This window comes from Solea solea, chromosome 16 (genome assembly GCF_958295425.1).
Source record: "Solea solea chromosome 16, fSolSol10.1, whole genome shotgun sequence".
NCBI classification, from domain to species: domain Eukaryota; kingdom Metazoa; phylum Chordata; class Actinopteri; order Pleuronectiformes; family Soleidae; genus Solea; species Solea solea.
In genome coordinates, this window is record NC_081149.1 from 5,514,534 (window position 1) to 5,534,948 (window position 20,415).

The window sequence follows — 20,415 nt, forward strand, 5'->3', positions numbered from 1 at the left end:
TTGTGTGATCGGTCTTTCTTTCTTCTAAACTTTCTTTACTTCCTCCCTAAACTCCTCATCCTAGTTTACTCTTTGATTGTTTTTGTCCCTTCTTTACTTTTATAAAATCCATCCATTTCCTCGCGCTGCCTTGTCTCCTTCCCTACTTTCCTTGTTTAGTCGACACAGAAACACAGTGTTCTGACACTTAAGATCCACAGTGAAACAATATAAAAGTGCATCAGCTACTTTTGTTATTATTTCTGACAGAGCAGCTCCTCCTGTTTTTTCCCCTTGTTGTTGTTGTTTGTTGGGACACGGAGTGAAATGATACCACGCGAGGCTCGAAAAGTGACGCACACAGTCTGTGCAGGAGGTGCCAGCAGTGTGTGAGGAGGAGGACGAGGACACTGGTGGACAGCACCTGTCCAACTTCATATCAAGTCAACACCTCTCTCTTTCTTTTTTGTGTTTCTTTGTTTTCTTTCCCACTTTTAGCCTGACTCTGACCTTTCAGGGAGGTGACGCCTCACCTCATAAGAGCTGGACTTTAAAGTCCACATGGAGCCTTAGCATATATGTGATAGCTGCTTATGTGTGTGTGTGTGTGTGTGTGTGTGTGTACGTGGTGATCTCCCCTAAAGTGACAAAGTGTGTTGTAGGTTCCTCCTCTGACGCAAGGAAACCATCGAGTTGTAGTGTCTGGTGTCACACGGACGCATGGCAACGCAAATGCTGCCTATAAATATACTTCCACGTCCAGGCTATTTTAATCCCAACAGGGTCAAACAGGAGAGTTCAGCTTCTTTACAGCACTGGGAATTTATAGTATACGTCCTGAAACGTCACGTTCATTCTCCAAGAGTCTCTGACTGAAAGGAGTAGAGAACCGATTTCAAGCTGCTGTGTGTAACTTTAGATAAGATCTAAACAAATGTCTGTTAAACTCAAACCGTTGTCAAAAGAGTCACATTTTCTATTTTCTATATGATTTTCTATGTGATTTTGACCAACATCTCTGCTATTTACGTAAAGTTTTTTGCACCACCTACTGCTCGTCTTGGTGATCTAACACCCGGAATCAGAGCTGTGACATTCACGAACGAGTCGAATCTTTTGAACGGCTCTTTGAAATGAACGATGAGAACTGAGTCGCAATTACGGACCGTTCGTTTGCGAGCCGTTCTCTTTCTACACAAACTGTCTATGTTGCCTTTTACGCGACGCGTGGACGGCTCGTGACATCTTCTGTATCAATGAAATATAAGAACGAGCCGAGTCTTTTGAACGGCTCTTTGAAAGGAACGATGAGAACTGAGTCGCAGTTGTGGACCGTTCCTTTGCGAGAGGTTCTTTTTATATCCAAACTGTCCACGCTGCCTTTTACGCGACACGTGAATGGCTCTAAATATAAGAACAAGCCGAGTCTTTTGAACAGCTCTTTGAAAGGAACGGCTCCTCAAGACCCGGCTCCCTTCAAGGAGCCACAAATCCCAGCTCTACTCCCAATATTCAGCCTTGGATGGAAAAGCACTTACATTTGGTGAAGAAAAATTGCAATAAATTTAAAATGGAGACCAGGTTATGTTCACATGTTTGACCTTACCCTTACCCTAGTGATTTTGACCAATATCAGACCAACATCACTGCTATTCACGTTAAGTCTTGCGCCACCTACTGCTCGTAACACCTGTAATAAGAGCTGTGACGTTCACGAACGAGTCAAATCTTTTGAACGGCTCTTTGAAAGGAACGATGAGAACTGAGTCGCAGTTCTTTTTATATCCAAACTGTCCACGCTGCCTTTTACGCGACACATGAACGGCTCTAAATATAAGAACGAGCCGAGTCTTTTGAACGGCTCTTTGAACACAGCGTGGACAGTTTAGATATAAACTGCGACTCAGTTCAAAGAACCGTTCAAAAGATTCGACTCGTTCAGCCGTGGATGGAAAAGCACTTGCATTTGGTAAAGAAAAATTGCGATAAATTTAAAATGGAGACCAGGTTATGTTCACAAGTTTGAGTGTTAATGAGTTTATTAAACCTCATGACGTCCAGTTATCAGAAAATACAAGCAAACAATTACACAAAACAACAAAAAAAGCGCCACATGTTCACAACATGTGACATCATAATGCGACTCACTGCACGTCACAGTGAGGTGTCGTTTAACACTGAATATGATGATTATGAAGGGTCAAAGTGCTTTAAGTGAATACAGAAAGGTATTTACGGTTAAATGCAGAAGAGAAGACTACACGAGTACCATCTTTCACCAGCAGGTGAGACACAGTCACTTCCTGTGAGATGAACAAAAGACATGTCATGGAGAGATTATGTGCAAGTTGAAGTGTAGAAAAATGAGGCATGAATCATCGTCGTGGAGTTTACAGTTTCTCCCTTTCTCTTCCCCGGGTTCCTTTAAATCACAGTCCGTCCCATTAAAATCAAAGCCGCCACATCCAACGGCAGATTAATGGGCGACTTCCTCTACATGGCTTCACACAGTGGTAATTCATCTTAATTGGGATACACTCCTTCTGGCCTCGTTCCCAGCTCTCCAGATGTTCGACGTCTGTTTGAGGAAAAAGAAAAGAAAAAAAAAAAAACCCTTACAATGTCTTCAAAGATTAAAGTTCTGGGCCTCGAGAGTCGGCGCTCGAAGCACTTTAAAAGGTCGGAAGCGCAACACATGCTGAAGAACATCTGGTTCCAGCTGCTTCTCCAGGCTCCGATATCTTTCCAGGCCTCAGCGAAAAATAGGATTCAAGTAAAAATACTCCTCTGGTTCGTGACCAGGGCGGTCTGGCTCTCCCGCCGCCTCTCCTTCTTCCTCTCCAGTCTCACCTTCCAGCAGAGGGCACTGGACGCCAGGAGCACCAGCCCGGCCGAGAGGAGCACCAGGCCAAAGTAGGAGATGGTGGATCCGTGCGAGTTGAAGCTGTAGGCCACGGCGGTGACCACGATGCCCGCGATGAGCACCACCACGCCAAACGGGATGGTGCAGCGGTAGCAGGACAGCTCCGCCCCGCCGGTGGCCGCCGTCAGCTGGACTTCATTGACCAGCGGGATGTTCACGGTGGTCGCCGCGGGACGCTCGTGGTCGTTGTTGTTGTTGTTGGCCTTCTCCGATGCCGCGGGCGTTCGCATGGCGTCCTTGTGAGCTTCTTCTGGCATCGCAGGACACCGCAGCCTCCGGGTAAACCAGCCACAGATGGTTTCTCACACAGCGTTGCCCTTTTTACCTCACTGCGATCTCCCAGTCTAAAACAAATAAACCGAAGAGTCAAGCTGGTTGCTCAACCGCTGCACACACAAAGACCCCACAGATATGTTTTGCTTTTCTTTTCTTTCTCTTTTTTGTTGGAATCCAGCCCCACATTTCACAATTAATCGGCGCTCTCACACACACATGCTGCTTTAATAAACTGGCGTAACCTCTGCTCACAGTCGCAGCCGTGCGCCCCTGACCCAGTCAGAGGAGCTGCCTGAATGACGCAGGACCACTCAGCCCAGCACGAGCTGAGACATTCCCAGGAGAACGCGGGATATGACATTACAAACTGCTCCGTGAAATGCGAGGAGCTTCGAGATCACCAGCAATTTCACAAGCGGCGCTGATCTCTCACCCCTCCACCCCCCCCCCCCCCCCCAACCAACCCACTCACACTCACTCAGTGAACTGGGATTCAAACACTGAGTGACAACAAATTGGAAAAGGATGGGTTCTTTTTAAAGAAAAGTAGTTCAGGAGACTTGTGTTTGCTGCTTACTTCGCCGTTAGACGACCTTTTCTGGCGGCAAACGGAAGTTTGAGTCACGTTGCAGGCCGCGCGCTCTCCCAACACCAAACTCCATAGAGAAAATCAGCGTTTTCAGCTCACAGGGTCACAGGAGTTTCTGATACACTGGCGCCTCCGTCAGTGAGTTCAAATGTGTGATTTTGTGACGTTGGTGTTTGAAAACCGTCAGTCGGATTAAGAACATTGACACAAACCAATCAAATGAGGCAGCAGTAGAACAGCAGCTCCCGTGTCCGTGTGACGTAAAAACGCTGATTTTCTCTATGGAGTTTGGTACGGGTTACGAAATTCTGTTTCTAGTTGTAAAATAAGTTCTTAAGATATTGTAGACTTAAGCAGGTGTTGGGAAAAAGTATCTTTAGTCTTGGAAAGATTTGAAAAAAGTAATTTTTTTCCAAAGTTGACCCCACAAAACAGTCAAAAGAACGCCTGAAAACATTGACACCTCAATCAATCAACAATTTTCTTTATCCACAATTAATCCAAAGCCATATCTGTGTGGCTTTGGATTGTGGGTGCAGCAGGAGAAAATCCACATACACACACACAGAAACGCCTCGATCCAACAGGGATTCAAACCACAGCCTTACTGTGAGGCGACAGTGCTTACCGCTGAACCACCAAACCACAGCTGCAAATATTTAGGATTAAAATCTGCCTCACAAACGCTGCATGAACATGTGATTAAGGATGGGATTTTTCCTTCGAATTCAACTGAATAAACGGCACAAACTTCTGTCGACTACTATTTTCTCTACGTAAACATCTAAATCTTGTTTTAATGTTATTTAATTGCCTTTTTCCAATCCAATTTTGTAATTTTCTGCTGTAACAATCGCATTTTCCCCACTGTGGAATCAAGAAAGTCTCATCTCATCTTATCTTGAAAATTTAATGCAATAACGACTATATTTCTTCACAAATGTGACATTTACTTGGAAGTTTTGTCAATTTATTCATTGTTTTATCACATTATTGGCTCAAACCTGATCATTTTTTCTGTTTATAATATAATTAACTTAGTCAAAAGTATGTTGTATTTAATAGAAACATGTTCACACTGAACATTGCTGCAGATTACTGTGTCATATTATTAGAATAATCACTGTCGCTGTAGAAAAACATGAGAATTATTAGTGAAGACAATGAACAACAGGGGAGACAACATTTGTGTTTAAAGTTATTAATTTTATTTAAATAAATCCTTTTCATTTTTTTTCATTAACTTGACTGTACTTGTGTTTGGCTGCAGCTGGTAAAGATTTTAAAAAAGAAAACCAGAACAACAACAACAACAACAAGACAGAATGATTTAATTTAATTTAAAGAGAAAGAAGAAAGAAAAGTGATTTACCTCACAGCATTGGTCCATGCCGCAGTTTCCACAGAGGTGCGGTCAAACAAACGTCTAATAAATGTGAAAAGTAATGAAAATGTGTTGATTCGGATTCTTTCAAAATAAAACGTGACAGTTGTTGCTCGTCTTCTCTGTCTCTCTGTCTCTCTGTCACTCAGCTTTGGCTGTCGCTCGCACGGCCATCCCTCCTCCTTCTAACAGCACAAGTCTACTGGACTACAAAGCTCGCACAGGTGAGAAGAACGTTACGAGATCCGGTCTGGTGTTTCAAAATAAAACAAACGGCCACTGGGCTTTTTAACATATTATCCATTCAGCTGATGGGTTTATTTTGAAGTTCGAATTTGCACATTTCCGCTACTAGCTTAACATCTTGTTAACAGATTAAAATTTTGTGGAGGATTTTTTAATGTCACGTGTATGGAAGCTCAAAAAAGGTCAAGTGAGAATAACATTTCTGAGTAAAATTATTTTTTTCAAAAAGTTGAAAAATGTATTGCAATCGAGTAACCATTTGCTTTAAAGGGAAGTTGGAATTTCCCTCCATAAGTCAGAGTAACCTCTCAAACCCTGACATGCTTTAAGTCAGGGGTCTCAAACTGGCGGCCCGGGGGCCACATGTGGCCCTCCAACCAATATCAAGTTGTAACGAGTCATTTCTATATGTTTTTATTTTTAAATGAATAGATTAATTTGTATCATAAATATGTTTTTTTTATTGTTGCATATTAAAACAAGCACTTATATTTTGAAATGATCCAATCCAATCCAACTTTATTTGTAAAGCACAACACAAACACAGTGGACCAAAGTGTTGTACAGAATAATGGATAAAAGACAGAAAAGCTCACACGAGGCAGGAGTACATATAAAAAAAGTAATTAATACGGCATATTGATATGTAATTTTGAGCTCATAACGTCCACCGCAACTGTTGCTTTTCCGAAAAAGTTGGGCTTTTTTGATTTTACATCAGGGCACACAGGACTTGTTGATCCACTGCTGCCTCTATAAGTTCAAATGTGTTATTTTGTGACTTCTGCAGTTGAAATTCTTTCTTTGGATTAATCTAAGTGGCCCACATTTATTAGATGAAGCAGCAACACACTAGCAGCTCCTGTGTCCCTGCAACCTAACAACATTAATTTTCTGATTTGCTGGAGAGTGAATCAGCAGTTTTCATTTGGAAAAGTCTGTCTAACATCTACAACTTCTTGAGTCCAACATTTCTTAAGAATATATTTATCTCGCACTTGGACAACTGACGTGTGTGTACATCTGTAAACCGCTCAATCCACTGTGCCAAAGTCCATTGAGAAAATCAACGATTTTACACCATGGCACACAGGACTTGCTGCTTTTCATCATTGCATTCACATGTGCTGTTTTGTGAATTCGGTTTTTGAATTAGTTTTTGTTTGAATTTAGCACAATCTTGGTAAACAAGACAGCAGTTGACGCGCAGCTCCAGTGTCGCCTCAAGCTAAACACGCTGATTTTCTCTAAAAAAATTGGCGCAGTGAGGGTGAGCCGTCTTTTATTTTGAAGGTAGGGACCGGAAACCCCCGGCGCTGTTCTCGCCGTTGTTCCGCAGCTACCTCTGCTGTTCGGAGAATCCGTCATGTCGCTTGGCTTCACAGATGAAGAGTTCCAGGGAGCCTGGAAGGAACTGGACGAGCCGCAGCTGGGCGGAGGATGGGAGCTTTTCACCGAGACCATGGGGGTCAAGATCTACCGCCTCTATGACAAGGTGAAGAAAACAAACACACCTCACACCAGAGGGGGAAAACACCGCCAATGACTCAGTGAACGAATGAATGAAGTCTCTACTTAGTGAAAAAAAACACCACACAATTTACACTGTTTTTGTCTCTTATGTGACGTCACTCCTACTATGCGTAATATAATCACTATTAGCAGTAACATGAACACACCGGCAGTGGCGCCCTAGCGGCAAAACCGGGAATTATCCGGATATTGAAGAATGTGTGTTATTTTTCCCTCACTCACAAACCGGTTGTACCTGTTAAACCTAATTCCACTGAGAAACCCGTCCACACTGTAAATGTACTCCACTTTTTGATGTTAAAGGTCGAGTCATTTAAATAAAAGTATGAAAGATGAACAAAATACAGTTCAGGACGTAACTTGTGAGCTTTCTGTTTACTTTCATTTTCGTTTATTTTGTGTATGATGCACAAAAACAATTATAAGGCACACGCATGTCTGTTAACAGTAGAAAATGACATGCAAACAACAATCTTGTGTCTTAAATCAAGGGAATAAATGATCATTTCAGATTAAACTATAGGATTCAGCCATTGTTCAACATCCACATTGAGATACTAGTGCTGCAAAGCCTCATTGTATGTATTTGTTTTGCAGAATAATGACACATTTGTCCAAATTCTGCTTCTTCTTGAACTGAATATCTTTAGGTTTGTCAACAAAACAATTAAAGATGAACATTTTCACAGATTTTTTAACCATTAACCAAACAATTGACAAATTAAACCATACATGAGGCCTATGGGGCGCGGTTTTGAGAACATTCTCTCCACGATTCATTTTGTCATCTTTTAAACAAAGTCGTGGTTTGAGGGAAAGCAAATCGACCTTAAAACAATGCTTTTGTAAATGCACTTTGGTTTGACTGCACAAACAAACCCGCTGGGCCACAGAATCTGCAAAGAATCAGTGACCGCACACTGTGTTTATTGCATTTAAGGGTGTTAACCACATGTGAACTTGACTCCAATCCAACACCCTTCCTCATCCAGAGTGAGAATAAAGGGTGTTGGCTCTACTCATGGAACCTTGCACGCGCTGGGATTGGTTTACGCGGCGTCGCTGTGGGGTGTGGTCGTGTGTTGTACTCGCCTGCAGTCTCTGGGAGACAGCACTTTCATGTGCTTGTGTTTTCAGGAAACGAAACTTTACGAGTACAAAGTCTTTGGCGTGCTCGCCATCAGCAGCCCAGAGCTGTGCGCAGACGTCTACATGGACCTGGCCTATCGGAAACATTGGGATGGATATGTGAAAGGTAAAATAAAAGCACGTAGGAAGGCCAGTTTCTCATGGTCTCATGTCCCTGAGAATAAATCAGATCTTTAATATCTTTAATATCCACTTATTGACATTTTTCCTGCTCTTATTTTGTCTTCATGCAACTCTACAGTAACAAGGTAACATGCCTTAAACTGTACTAGATGTAGTTTGTAGTTACGTTGTCATATAGATACTTTTTAGGGGTTATTCTTCATGAGGCTTAAGATATACATGCTGTTTCGTAGTGTGTTATTCTTGTTGTATCTCTGACAAAAACCAAACTACAGGCGAGCCATCGCAAGGTCAAAATCGTGCACCAAAGCCCATGGAGAAAGTCGTCGATTTCACGTCACAGCACACGCTTCCATCATCACGTTCAGATGTGTTTTCTAAGTTCCGCGTTTGAAGTCCTTTGTTCAGATTGACCTCAGTGATACAAGGCAGCAGGAGACCAGCAGCTTCTCTGTCCCCCGTGAGCTAAAAGCGCTGATTTACTCCATGGGCTTTGGTGTGGGGAAAGAGAGAGACGTTTAAAAACACAAAGACGTGTGGCATAGTTGACAGCAAGTATTTCTTCGGCCTCACGCTAATAAAATATACGTAGCGTGGTACAGAGCTATTCCAAATGGCCTTGATTTCCATGGGATATTTACACAAGCCAATGGAGCGGTGGGGGCTATTTAGCACGTGATATCTTCATGTTTTAGTCTTTCTTTTCCAAATAGAGCTCTGTGAGAAGAACTTTGAAGGACAAACAGCAATCTACTGGGAAGTCCAATACCCGTTTCCTCTGTCAAACAGAGACGTATCCTTTTTTTTCGTGTGTTTTTTTTGTTAGCCCGTCTTTACAGAGCTGAGAGGAGGTGAATGTTTGCGACATGTGTTGTGTTCCCTAACGGATCAAAACCCTCAGTATGTTTACATGAGGGAGAGGAGAGACCTGGACGTGGACGGCAGGAAGATCTGGGTGATCCTGGCCAGAAGCTCAGCGGTGACGGCGTGCGCAGAGAAGAGCGGCGTGCTGCGGGTCAAAGACTACAAGCAGAGCGTCGCACTGGAGAGCGACGGAGCTGGGGCAACGAAACGTAAGAAAACGCTCCGTCTTTTGGAGGACTTGGTTCTCCAAGATTTGTCTTATCACTACGTTTCAGACGCTTTTTCAGGAAGTAAAACTGTGAAATACCAGATTATCAATAGCTCGTCTGGACAAAAGATACCTCTATTGACATTAATGTTAACTTTGCTTTAGAACAGTTTGTAATTAGAAAATGTTAGCATTAGGGATTGTGTGAGGGAAAAGAGAAGTAAACACAGTTAACGTGGGGAAAATGTAAGTTTTCATCCACTTTTTTAAAAATCTTTTTTAAAAATTACTCGTTAAAGTCATCCTCTGCGTGTCAAAACCTGTGCAAGAAAAATATAGATTACTACCTGAAAACGGTCATGAGTTACAGGCTTATTAACATGCAAAAACTTGATCTTTCCTTTTTAGTTTTCATGAATTACTTCGACAACCCTGGTGGTATGATCCCTACCTGGCTGGTGAACTGGGCCGCTAAAGTGAGTTTAATCTTCATTTCAACTCCACTTAACAAATCTCTGACAGAGTCTTTCTACAATATTGTAAAAATATGCTCTGTTGTGCTGTTCGACGGTCTTTTTCTGCCCCCGCACCAAAGCCCATTGAGAAAATCTCTGTTTTTGCTCACAGGGACAGGGCAGCTGCTGGTCTACTGCTGCCATGTTTTTGTTTGTTTGTGCCACTCGTGTAAATCCAAACAAAAGATTTCCAATGCTGAAAACCACAAATAAACGCATCTGAACTAAGCGATGAAGGCAGGAGTTGATCAACAACTCCTGTGTTCTGTGATGTAAAAATTGGTGATTTTCTCTATGGAGTTTGGTGCAGGAGAGTGCGTGGTTTACAACGCGACACAAACTTTAGTTTCCTGTCCAACAGTGAGACAAAGTGTCAAACGCATGCCTAAGATACTGTTAGACTTAGACTGGTGTAGTTTTTAATAGGTCAGTATTTTGTTAAGTGGTCAAATTCAGTGTCTCAGGCTGAAAAGTACCTTAAATAACCCTTCAAGTTACAGCACTGTAAGAACACAGAAAACAAAGCAGACCACGTCTTAAACCGTGAAGCAGCTTAAGGCGCGCTGGCCTCGCTGAACACTTACAGATGGGTCACATGCAGAGAATTTCCTCACTGGGGTAAATAAAGTCAAACGAAACATGGCTGGTTTGAATCAAGGCCTCATGACAAAGTTTTATTAGTCGAGTGTGTGGTTTTGTTTGATTCTCATGAACGTAAAAATAAAAGGGGAAACTTACCAGTAAATAATGTATGTAAGTAACATTTCCCCCTGATTTATTGTAGAAACAGACTCGTGTGGAGATATTTCTCAACCAAGTAGCTGTGTGAGGTTAATGCTTCATTAGCTCATCTCTGGACAGCAGAGTTGTGGATTATTTTATGTCAAAGTGCCCATGTTTTGAACATTTACTGGTTCTTGACGTAGTTTTGAGGTTGCATGGTGAAATGTTTGAAATACAGATTATTTTCCCCCACTTCTCACTGCACTCACACGTACGCAGTCGAGGCTACAGTCGAGGTTTTACGTGAACAACTTTCAGGAAATGTCTTCATTCACTTCCCAAACCTCCCCAAAAGATTCTAAACTCTGTAGTACCTATGCCAGGCCTCTACATGGCGCTGACCCATGAAGTAGAACTCTGAATTCTTCTTCTTGGCCCCTGTGTTCGTCCACTGACGGATACTTTGGTGTGTTTCTGTCGAACAGAACGGCGTTCCGGGTTTCCTCAAGGACATGCAGAATGCCTGCAGCAATTACAGCTGCTACTGCCAGAAGAAATAAAAGCAGCAGCAGCAGCAGCAGATGATTGTACTCACCCTCACAATCAAGGGCTTTTTTTTATTATTGTTTTAGTTTTAGGAGATGTGTTTGATTATTTGACTCTTCTGTGCGTGGTGTGGGCTTCTACTTTGACTCAGGCATGTTTTTTGCATGACACCAGAGATCCTCATGAATCATTTTTGATCATAATCAACACTTTTGTTCTCTTTTTCTTTGGAATCAGTGTAAGTTTCCGAAAACCAGCCTTGCAAGACCAGGGCTGCCGATCCTGGAGTCCTCAGAATCATGCAAAAGACGGCACTAAACACAAACCTTAGCCAGGTACTGGCTATAAGATCAAGGTGTCAATATTTTATTTTCTGCACCTTCTAGCACACGTTTTATGTTTTTTTTGCAAAAATTTGCTTGCATTCAATCGTTGCAGTTGCTCCAGTTTGAAATATTTGAAAATATGCTTGATAGATGCAACGTTGTGTTGAGGTCTGTCCAGTTTTGATCTAAACTGAGATAATAGTGCATCCCAGTTGTAGTCGGAAGTCGGAAATTCCGAGTTGAAAACTAGTAGTAACCTCGCCTCACTCCACTAATGTTGGATTCCAACATGGCTGAGTGGCAAAAATGATGACCCAAAAATGACCTACACGGGGCTAATATTGTGCGTTCCAGTTGTAGTCGGAAGTCAAAAACTTCTGAGTTTAGAAACCTTGTAGCAACCTGACTCCGCCCCACTAACGGTGGAGTCCAACATGGCTGCCACTCGCACACACACCGACCACTACTTTTACTGCTAATCGCACTTCTGTCGTATTTGTTTCGCAGTAAATCTTTTGTGCGTGTGTTTTTTCCGCTGTATTTGTTGCTACACTGTTACCTGTTCTCTGTGTCCATGACACTGTGTCCATAACTTATCTTCTGTTTTCTGGTCACACTGGAGTCTCATCATTGTCTGCTGTTCACTGGAATTCACTCCCAAAAACAAACTGCACTATATTTACTCTTGTGATTCTTTTCTTTTGAGTTTTTATTATTCATGCAAAAAAGAAATCACATATTATAGATGCATATGAATAAAGACACACTATGTGAGTGTAGTCAGGCTTCAGTACCTCAGTATAACAACTTTTCAAATATGGTTTTATCTGATCATGAAATCCTATTACTATGTAATACCTGCTGTTTTATTGTCATGAATAAACTCTCATTTGACATTCAGACTTATGTGTAACTGTGTTGTGTAACACCCCCCCCCAAGAAACTAAAAATCCAGATGTTTCCCGACAGAAGAAGATGCTTCAATCTGCTTAATCTCACATCGACTTGAGAAGTAAAGAACAAGTCATATGGACTGAAAACAGGACAGAACAGATTAATTAGGGTTCGAGCAACAAGGTTGCAAGAACCCTCTTGAAACTGTAAGGATTATTAATTATTATTTTCATAATTGATTAATTTTTTAGTTATTTGCTGCTTAAAATGTCAGAAAATGTTGATTGAAACCTGGAAATCTCAAAATCCAAATAATTCCATTTGAATGATTTATTCGTGATATGGTGCAAACAAATCCACAAAATATTCACATCTAAGAAGCTGAAAAATCTGAAAAAAAACATGTTTCCATTTAAGGGTAACAGTCATCAGCTGATCACTGCTGCTCACTTATCTGTGATGTTTTTACTCCCTCTGGTGGTGAAAGGTGAGCATTGACCCAAGTCTTGACCATGAATCCATGAAACCCACCTCTTACTTTTTCCCTCTCCATCTTCATCATAATCTTCATCATCTTTGCATACATACATTCTTCTTCTCATAATGATGATAATAATAATAATAATAATAATACTTTATAATAATAATAATAATAAATTGCAATTAAACATCTGGTCTATGTAAAACAATAACAAAAATAAAAAATACAGTACATATAAGCTCATAAAGTGGTTGAAAACAAACATTAACTGTGTTCCTCTCAACATTTTATTAAAATAAACCATTATCTGACAGTTAATGCATTAATTTTCATTACTGACAGATTTTTAATATCACTAATCACAAATTATATCACTCGAAAGATTACGATTTAAATCTCGAAAGATTACGATTTAAATCAAAGATTTCAAAACATTACAACTCTATTCTCATAATACGACTTTATTCTCGAAATATTACGACTTTAATCTCGAAAGATTACGAATTCAGTCTTGAAATATTACGACTTTAACCTAGAGAGATTACGATTTTCTTCTCATAATATTATCACTTTGTTTTTGAAATATCACGACTTTTATAATATTATGGTTTGGACTTTCAGGCCACCGTAGATCGTCTGTAACTCCTGGTTTTTCCTTTACTCTCCAGGGTCAGCCCGGGTTTCTAGGTCAGCAGCAGTGAGTCTGTGGTTAATGAGACACATTAAACGTTATAGAACGTGAAGTGTGGCCCTGATGAGATTTGAAACACTCGGTGGATCACGTTTCATTGGTTTGTTTGTTTGTTTGGTTTAGAAAAAGAGAACTCGGCGTGGACGCTCAGATCCCAGCACTTTATCCGCTGGAATGTCTCGTGTCGTCTCGGCGCTGCTGTTGGACTCTGTCCCACTGGCAGTCTCTCGCAGATGGAAGACAAATATATTTCTTGGCTGGGGCCATTGTGTTTCAGAGCGAGGCTCTTTTGATTGCTAATGTACGAGGCTAATTAGCTTAAGAGAGTGATGGAGTTTTTGTGCTGGAGCGCTGCTCCCCCTCCACGTCAGCTCACATTTCCCAGGTGCCTCTCTGTCTGCCAGAGGTAACAAAATAATGGCTCCACTTGGAAGCTTATTTTTCAAAGTCTTTTTTCCCTCTGTGTGTGTGTGTGTGTATGTGTGTGTGATTTTTAATAGATTACTATTAGAGATATTAGTGTGCTCCGGGGAATCCTTTATCCTGAATAGGCTTTTATGTGTTTTCTTCTTTTTCTTCATGCTGCTGTGCAAAGCAGTTAATATTTTAGTGGAAGGACCTTTTTTTTGTTTTGCTCCATTAAACACGTGAAGCAGATTCACATCAATGTGGGATTTATATAGAGATAAAAAGCAAACACCCTTTTTATGGCCCACAGAATGAAATAATATAATCTAAAGTGCCATAATGTAAACACATCAGTTTTAAATTATAGGGTATTGTGTGTCATGAATTCATATAATACTTTATCCACTTCATAAGATCTATGCCTGCTTATTCCCATAGGATTACAGCTTTATTCTTGAACGATTATGATTTTATTCTCGAAAGATTACAACTTTAATGTCATAATATTACGACTTTATTCTCAAAAGATTATATTCCCATAATTTTACGACTTTATCCCATAATATTAAGATTTTAATCTCATCATTTTACAACTTTAATCTTAAAAGATTAGAACTTTAATAGACTTCTCATAATAAGGAGGAATGTGAAGATGACAAGATTAAAATGACATACTCTAGCTTTAAAGTCTCAAAACTGTTTTCTTTTCTCAGTTCACGAAACATGGTTTACTCTCCAGAAGTGATGCACACTTTTGTTGTTTGCCACCCAGCAGAGAACAAAGAAGACTGAAGTCCCCTTTTTTCCCCCCACATTGCCCAACTTTGATGGAGTTCAGTTCAGAAAAGGAGTTTATATTCATTCATATTCATGTTGTTGTGTCAATTAAATGTACAGTACACATGGGGACGGGATATATAACTTGTGGCCTAAATAACGCATGTTTTTGTGATAATTGTGGCAAAAGTTAATCTAAACGAGACGTCCTTTATGAAGAGTTGACTGTGACTAGATTATGTCACATTGATGATTTTAGGTAATATTCTTAATAAAAATACAGAGAAATTAAGTGTGGAGTCATTTGAGAGCTCTATTATAAGTTATATATATTATAAGTGAGTCTCTAAATAGTATAAAGGACAGTGACAGCTCCATGGACCGGAGGTCTTCACGGCTTGGAGTCGCTGTCTGTCTGTCACTCTAAAACTCAGTAGCCAATCAGCAAGCAGCTTCCTAAGGTCCGCCCACAAACAAAAGTGAGGTAGCGCAAAGAACAAATCACTGAGCGCAGAGAGCAAATGAGGGAGTGCAAAGAACAAATCAGGGAGCGAAAAGAATAAATGAGGGAGTGCAAAAACAAGTGAGGGAGTGCAAAGAAGAAGTGAGGGAGTGTTAATAACAAATGAGGGAGTGCAAAGAACAAATCAGGGAGCGCAAAGAACAAGTGAGGGAGCGTTAATAATAAATGAGGGAACGCAAAGAACCAATCAGGGAGCGCAAAGAATAAATGAGGGAGTGCAAAGAACAAGTGAGGGAGCGTTAATAACAAATGAGGGAGCGCAAAGAACAAATCAGGGAGCGCAAAGAATAAATGAGGGAGTGCAAAGAACAAGTGAGGGAGCGTTAATAACAAGTGAGGGATCGCAAAGAACAAATGAGGGAGCACAAAGAACAAATCAGGGAGAGCAAAGAACAAGTGAAGGAGCGCAAATAACAAGTGTATTTTCAAACAATAAAATACAATATTTTTAAATCGATATTTATTTGCTTCTTCAAAAGTGTTGAAAATATTGACACAAATCTAATTCCATGACGATGGTGTTAACATGTAGAGCTCAGTATTTTCTCATAAAAACGTTGTGTGCGTAACAAGAGAGCAGCTGATAGAGAGCGAGGAAATTCATTCACCAGGTACGAGGGTCTGAGGCTGGAAAAACGGTTTGAAAGACAAATCTAAGAGGTTTCAAACGAGTGAGTAATATTATTATCGAGCTGGTAAAAACATTAAAAAACATAAATGTGGAAAGTGCTTTGGTTTCCGAAAAGTTAAGTAGAAATAAATTCAGATTTAAAGTTGACTGGACTCGAGTAGATCATATCTAAACTGTGCTGCACACAGGACACTGAAGTCATCTGAAGAAGCACTTAGGCCTCCGACTCGTTTTTGATGAATTATCAATTACTGAGCTTGGATTTCCTCTAAATGTGATTTACTCGACGGGCGACTGGCAGGAGAAAAGAAATACGACTGTGCCGAAGCAACGGATTCTGGATTATGTTTAACGTGTAAACATTAGCAAGATCGACGTCCGGACATTATCAGCAAGTGTCTGTCCACGGTGTCTGTCCTAATGGTAAAAACGAGTTTTATTATGAGTGGTGTGTACGTGTGTATCCAAGGACATGAGGCTGCAGTTATGACTTTGTTTCATGGAGACGTCTCTGCAGCACCAAATTAAATACAAAATAAAGGCTGACAGTCAGTGAAATTTAAAACCAAAACGGGTTTTGCCCTCAATGTGTCATTATTGTGTTTAAATTAATCGTAGCTGTTTTAAGTCAAACACTGATATAATAATTTCTACGAATGTGTCAATAAATAGAGAAAATTGGTACAAAAAAAGGGTTAGGGTTAGCTTAATTTTGTTTGTGGTCTTTGTTAAATTTAGTTTAAATGAACTTAATTTCTGTTTCAATTGAAAAACATTATTAAATTTATTAAAAAAACTAATTGATTAAGTTAATTTACCTTGAGTTTAATACTTTATACTTGCATACCTTGTTAAATTTAGTTTGAAGCAACATCGTTTATTTGTGTTTCAATTATAAAAAATACAAATTGATTAAGTTAATTTAACCTGAATTTAACAAGTTACATTGAAGTGTTTGTGTACTTTGAATGTTGAATGTTAGTTAAATGAACTTAATTGTAATGTAATTAATTATTATTTATAATTAAAATTATTGTAATTTTTTTTTTACAGTGTTCTTTCACTGCATAGGTTTTTACATGCATAACCTTTCATAAACTGAATCGTGTTGGTTCTGATGTTTTTGAATGACTTCATCAAAAATTCATCCCTTCATACGTAGCAGCAGCACCTCTGACGGACGAACGGACGACTGTCTCTGGACGAAACGGAGCCAGAGGAAGTTTCTCGCTCGGGTGAGTTTCTGCTGAATTATGGGAAAGTGTTGTCAGATGTTGCTCTGGCTGATCGACAACGTAGCTACGCAAGAAAGAAATGATGATTATTTAAATAAACAACACGGACACTGACACACACTCACACACGTATGCTCTTCCACGAGGTCAGTAGGTGTGTAGGTCGGGGGTTTGGATCCCGGTCCACAAAGACCTCTTCTTCACCCCTGAACCCGTGTACAGTGATCTTTGACGTCCAAAGCGAAGACCAAACAAAGACGCTGTGACGCTGTGAGACAGATTTGAACTTCACGCTCTTCTTCTTCTTCTTCTTCTTTCGTTCTTGGCTCGACTTCTTCCGTCAACGTGTCAGAGTGTGGAGCGACGCCAGGGAAAAAGGTCGTGACCTGTGATCAAACACTTGGAACTTGCAGATTTTTAAGTCACGGAAAGGGTTGGTTAAGGAAGGAAAAGATGGTGCCGACAGCCTGAGCTGTGAGCGCCCCCCTGTGTCGAGAACCAGACAGTGAAGACGTTGTTTTTAATCGTACAAATACTTTGTTACTGTACTTAAGTCTGTATTTTTACTACTTTTACTCCACTACATTTCCTCTAACTCTCTGTCACTCGTTACTACCAAATAAAATCAGAAGAAGAAGAAGAGTTGGTATTATGGTATGTATTTACATTATAGAGAGCTTTTCTAGTCTTGCTTTACATTTTCACTCATTCACACGCTGCAGCATGGGGTTAAGTGTCTTTGCTCCTGGCCACGCGGAGATGAGCAGAGCCAGGAATTGAATCCACAACCTTCAAGTTGAAAGACAACTTGCCCCTACCACTGAGCCACCATGGCTCAATCAGAAATCCTTTTGATACTTAAGTACTTTAATTAACTCTGTCTTAATCAGATATTAGAGCCCAAAGTTTGTGTTATTACGTAATAAGTCAAATTCACTATCACAGATTGGCGTGTGTGATGAATATAAGACGTTCTATGGTAGAAAACAACATTTCTTACATGAGAGAAATTTTTTTAGTTGTGATTTAAGTAGTATCTTAAAGTGTCTTAAATTTTGGTCTGTTTTTTCTTTTTTTAATGCACATTACAGTCTGAAAGTAGCAGCAGATTCTTTGCCTTGAAACAAGAAAATTGAATCAATTTATAAGAACATTTTGCCCCCCCCCCCCCACAGTGAACACGCATCTAAATTTAACAGTGTAAAGTCTTGTCTGTGCTTGTATGGATTTGATTGCGTAACAGTAAATGCTCTTACGCTGCAGACTGCAAGGCTGATGCCAGCTATTTGTTTTCCTGAGTTTTTTTTTTTTTTTTCTGCATTCATTAAAAATAATTGTGTTTTCTGCGGAGCAGACCACAGACTGGCACCTCCTCGGAGTCGCTGCTCCTCTCCCGGGCCAACATAAGCCTCCACATACCAATGAGGGACGACCTGTGTTTACCTCAGCCCGTACGACGGCAGACTTCAGGGTCCTCTCCTTTTTCTTTTTCCCTGCGGTTTCTGGCAGCCAGCGCCAGATTCCTCTGTGTCTATCACTGCAATCAGCAGGCCAGGCCTCTGCAGTCAGCCAAGCGTCCTGAAACAAAGCAGCAATGAGCGGCGGCTGAACGTAAAAGTGAAGGTGAAGCGTTTTCTTCGTTTTCTGCGGACACTGAGAAGAAAAGAGTCTGTTTAGCCTCTCGGATTTAACCTCCTTTTATTACCGGGGAACTTATTTTACCTGCACCTCAAAGTTCCTGGGAAAACGGCATTCGGTCGGTTCCTTCCGTTTCATGTCGTGGGGTCAAAGAAGATACACACGACAGAGCCTGGACCGCGTCGTCCGTCTTCTTTTGAAGGTCTTGTGACCCTTAGAACACAGAGCATTCTTATTTTTTTTTTCTTTTTCACCAAATATAAAAACACACCTGAGCAAAAAAGTACTCCAAATGTTTTCACTTTTTTCCTTTATTTTAAAGAAAGGATAGTCCAGGTTTTTGTAATTGTTGCTGTCAGGCTTTTTTACATTACATTACATGTCATTTAGCAGACACTTTTATCCAAAGCGACTTACAATAAGGCTTCCCACACCTTGGTTGATATTGAATTCAAGGACATTTCAAGGACCTTTTAAAGTTCTTTCTACGACCAATTCACTCAAATTGAAGACTGAATGTGCACAGCTTACCTCTTAGAACACAGAGAATTTAGGCTCAACTCAAATTCAAGGACCTCCTATGACCAATTTGCTCAAATTCAAGGACTTTCTAGGACGAATTTGCTCAAATTAAAGGACTTTCTAGGACCAATTTGCTCAAATTCAAGGACAATTCACTTAAATTGTCCTTTCTTGGACCAATTGGCTCAAATTCAAGGACAATTCAATTAAATTCAAGGCCTTTCTAGGACCAATACGCTCAAATTCAAGGACAATTTGCTCAAATTCAAGAACTTCCTAGGACCAATTTGCTCAAATAAAACGACAGTTTGCTCAAATTCAAGGACAATTTCCTCAAATTCAAGCTCCTCTTAGGACCAATTAACTCAAATTCAAGTACTCTATAGGACCAATTCACGCAAATTCAACCACTGCAAATGGTGTTCCACCAATCAGTGTTCTTTGGCACAGAGCCCCGCCCCTTTTAAGGCACAAGGTGGTGCTTCTTTGGGTGAAAGTTTGGGGTTGAGGTTTTAATCTGGGTAATTTCTCTGAATATGCACCATGTTTTTTAAAAAAAATCCCGCGTAAATGAGAAAAGTTCCTGCGGTGGAAAAAGGGGACTTTTGTCTTTTCCCCCCACTTTCAGAGTGTCGCTAATTGGCTACTTAGCAGATTTGTCACTCTGTTTGGGATCCAACCCCCTTCAAATTAAATCATTACCCCCTCACCATGCCCGTAAAAACTCAAGTATGTGCTGTAAACGTTTTATTTAAATGGCAGGAGGTGTAAAGCATCCAGAAAATCAGGGTGTTGGTTTGAAAAAAAAAAAAAAAAACCCTGCTTGTAATGCAGAGACATGTTTACCGAGGAATGATAAATGGCGTGATTTGCGCTGGCACCATCCACATGCTTTTCTTGGAGCGGCGGCGCTTCACCTTCACTGATTATTTGGATTAGAGTAAATCATATTAATACCAGTGGAGAGGCAGTGGGTAAAAAACAGAAGAAAAGAACGTCTTTTTTCTTTCTCTGTCTTTGAAAAATGAAACAGAGGTTCGACCTCGACCGGTGTGTAATACTAGAGCAATGTTTTAAAACTGAAAAAAAGGAAGCCTTTGAATATTTAGAGATTTAGTTGGCAGCATTAACTGCAAAGACCCATTTACGTTAATGTATGTATTTAAAGGTCCAGTGTGTAACATTTAGGAGGTTTTATTGGCAGGAAATTTAACGTAAGTATGTTTCTATA

The 20,415-nt window shown here is 40.4% G+C and overlaps 2 protein-coding genes across 2 annotated transcripts; one reads left to right on the forward strand and one right to left on the reverse strand.

The window, feature by feature from the left end:
- Positions 1-1,987: 1,987 nt before the first annotated feature.
- On the reverse strand, positions 1,988-5,340 carry tmem100a (transmembrane protein 100a). The gene is made up of 2 exons (XM_058652731.1): positions 5,140-5,340; positions 1,988-3,246 (listed from the first exon to the last, which is right to left on the reverse strand). The coding sequence occupies exon 2, from the start codon at positions 3,157-3,159 to the stop codon at positions 2,749-2,751; it is 411 nt and encodes a 136-aa protein (XP_058508714.1). The 5' UTR covers positions 3,160-3,246; positions 5,140-5,340; the 3' UTR covers positions 1,988-2,748.
- pctp (phosphatidylcholine transfer protein) lies at positions 3,475-11,510 on the forward strand. The gene is made up of 7 exons (XM_058653209.1): positions 3,475-3,552; positions 6,695-6,892; positions 8,068-8,185; positions 8,916-8,995; positions 9,104-9,275; positions 9,683-9,750; positions 10,998-11,510. The coding sequence occupies exons 1-7, from the start codon at positions 3,475-3,477 to the stop codon at positions 11,070-11,072; spliced, it is 789 nt and encodes a 262-aa protein (XP_058509192.1). The 3' UTR covers positions 11,073-11,510.
- The last annotated feature ends 8,905 nt before the right edge of the window (positions 11,511-20,415 follow it).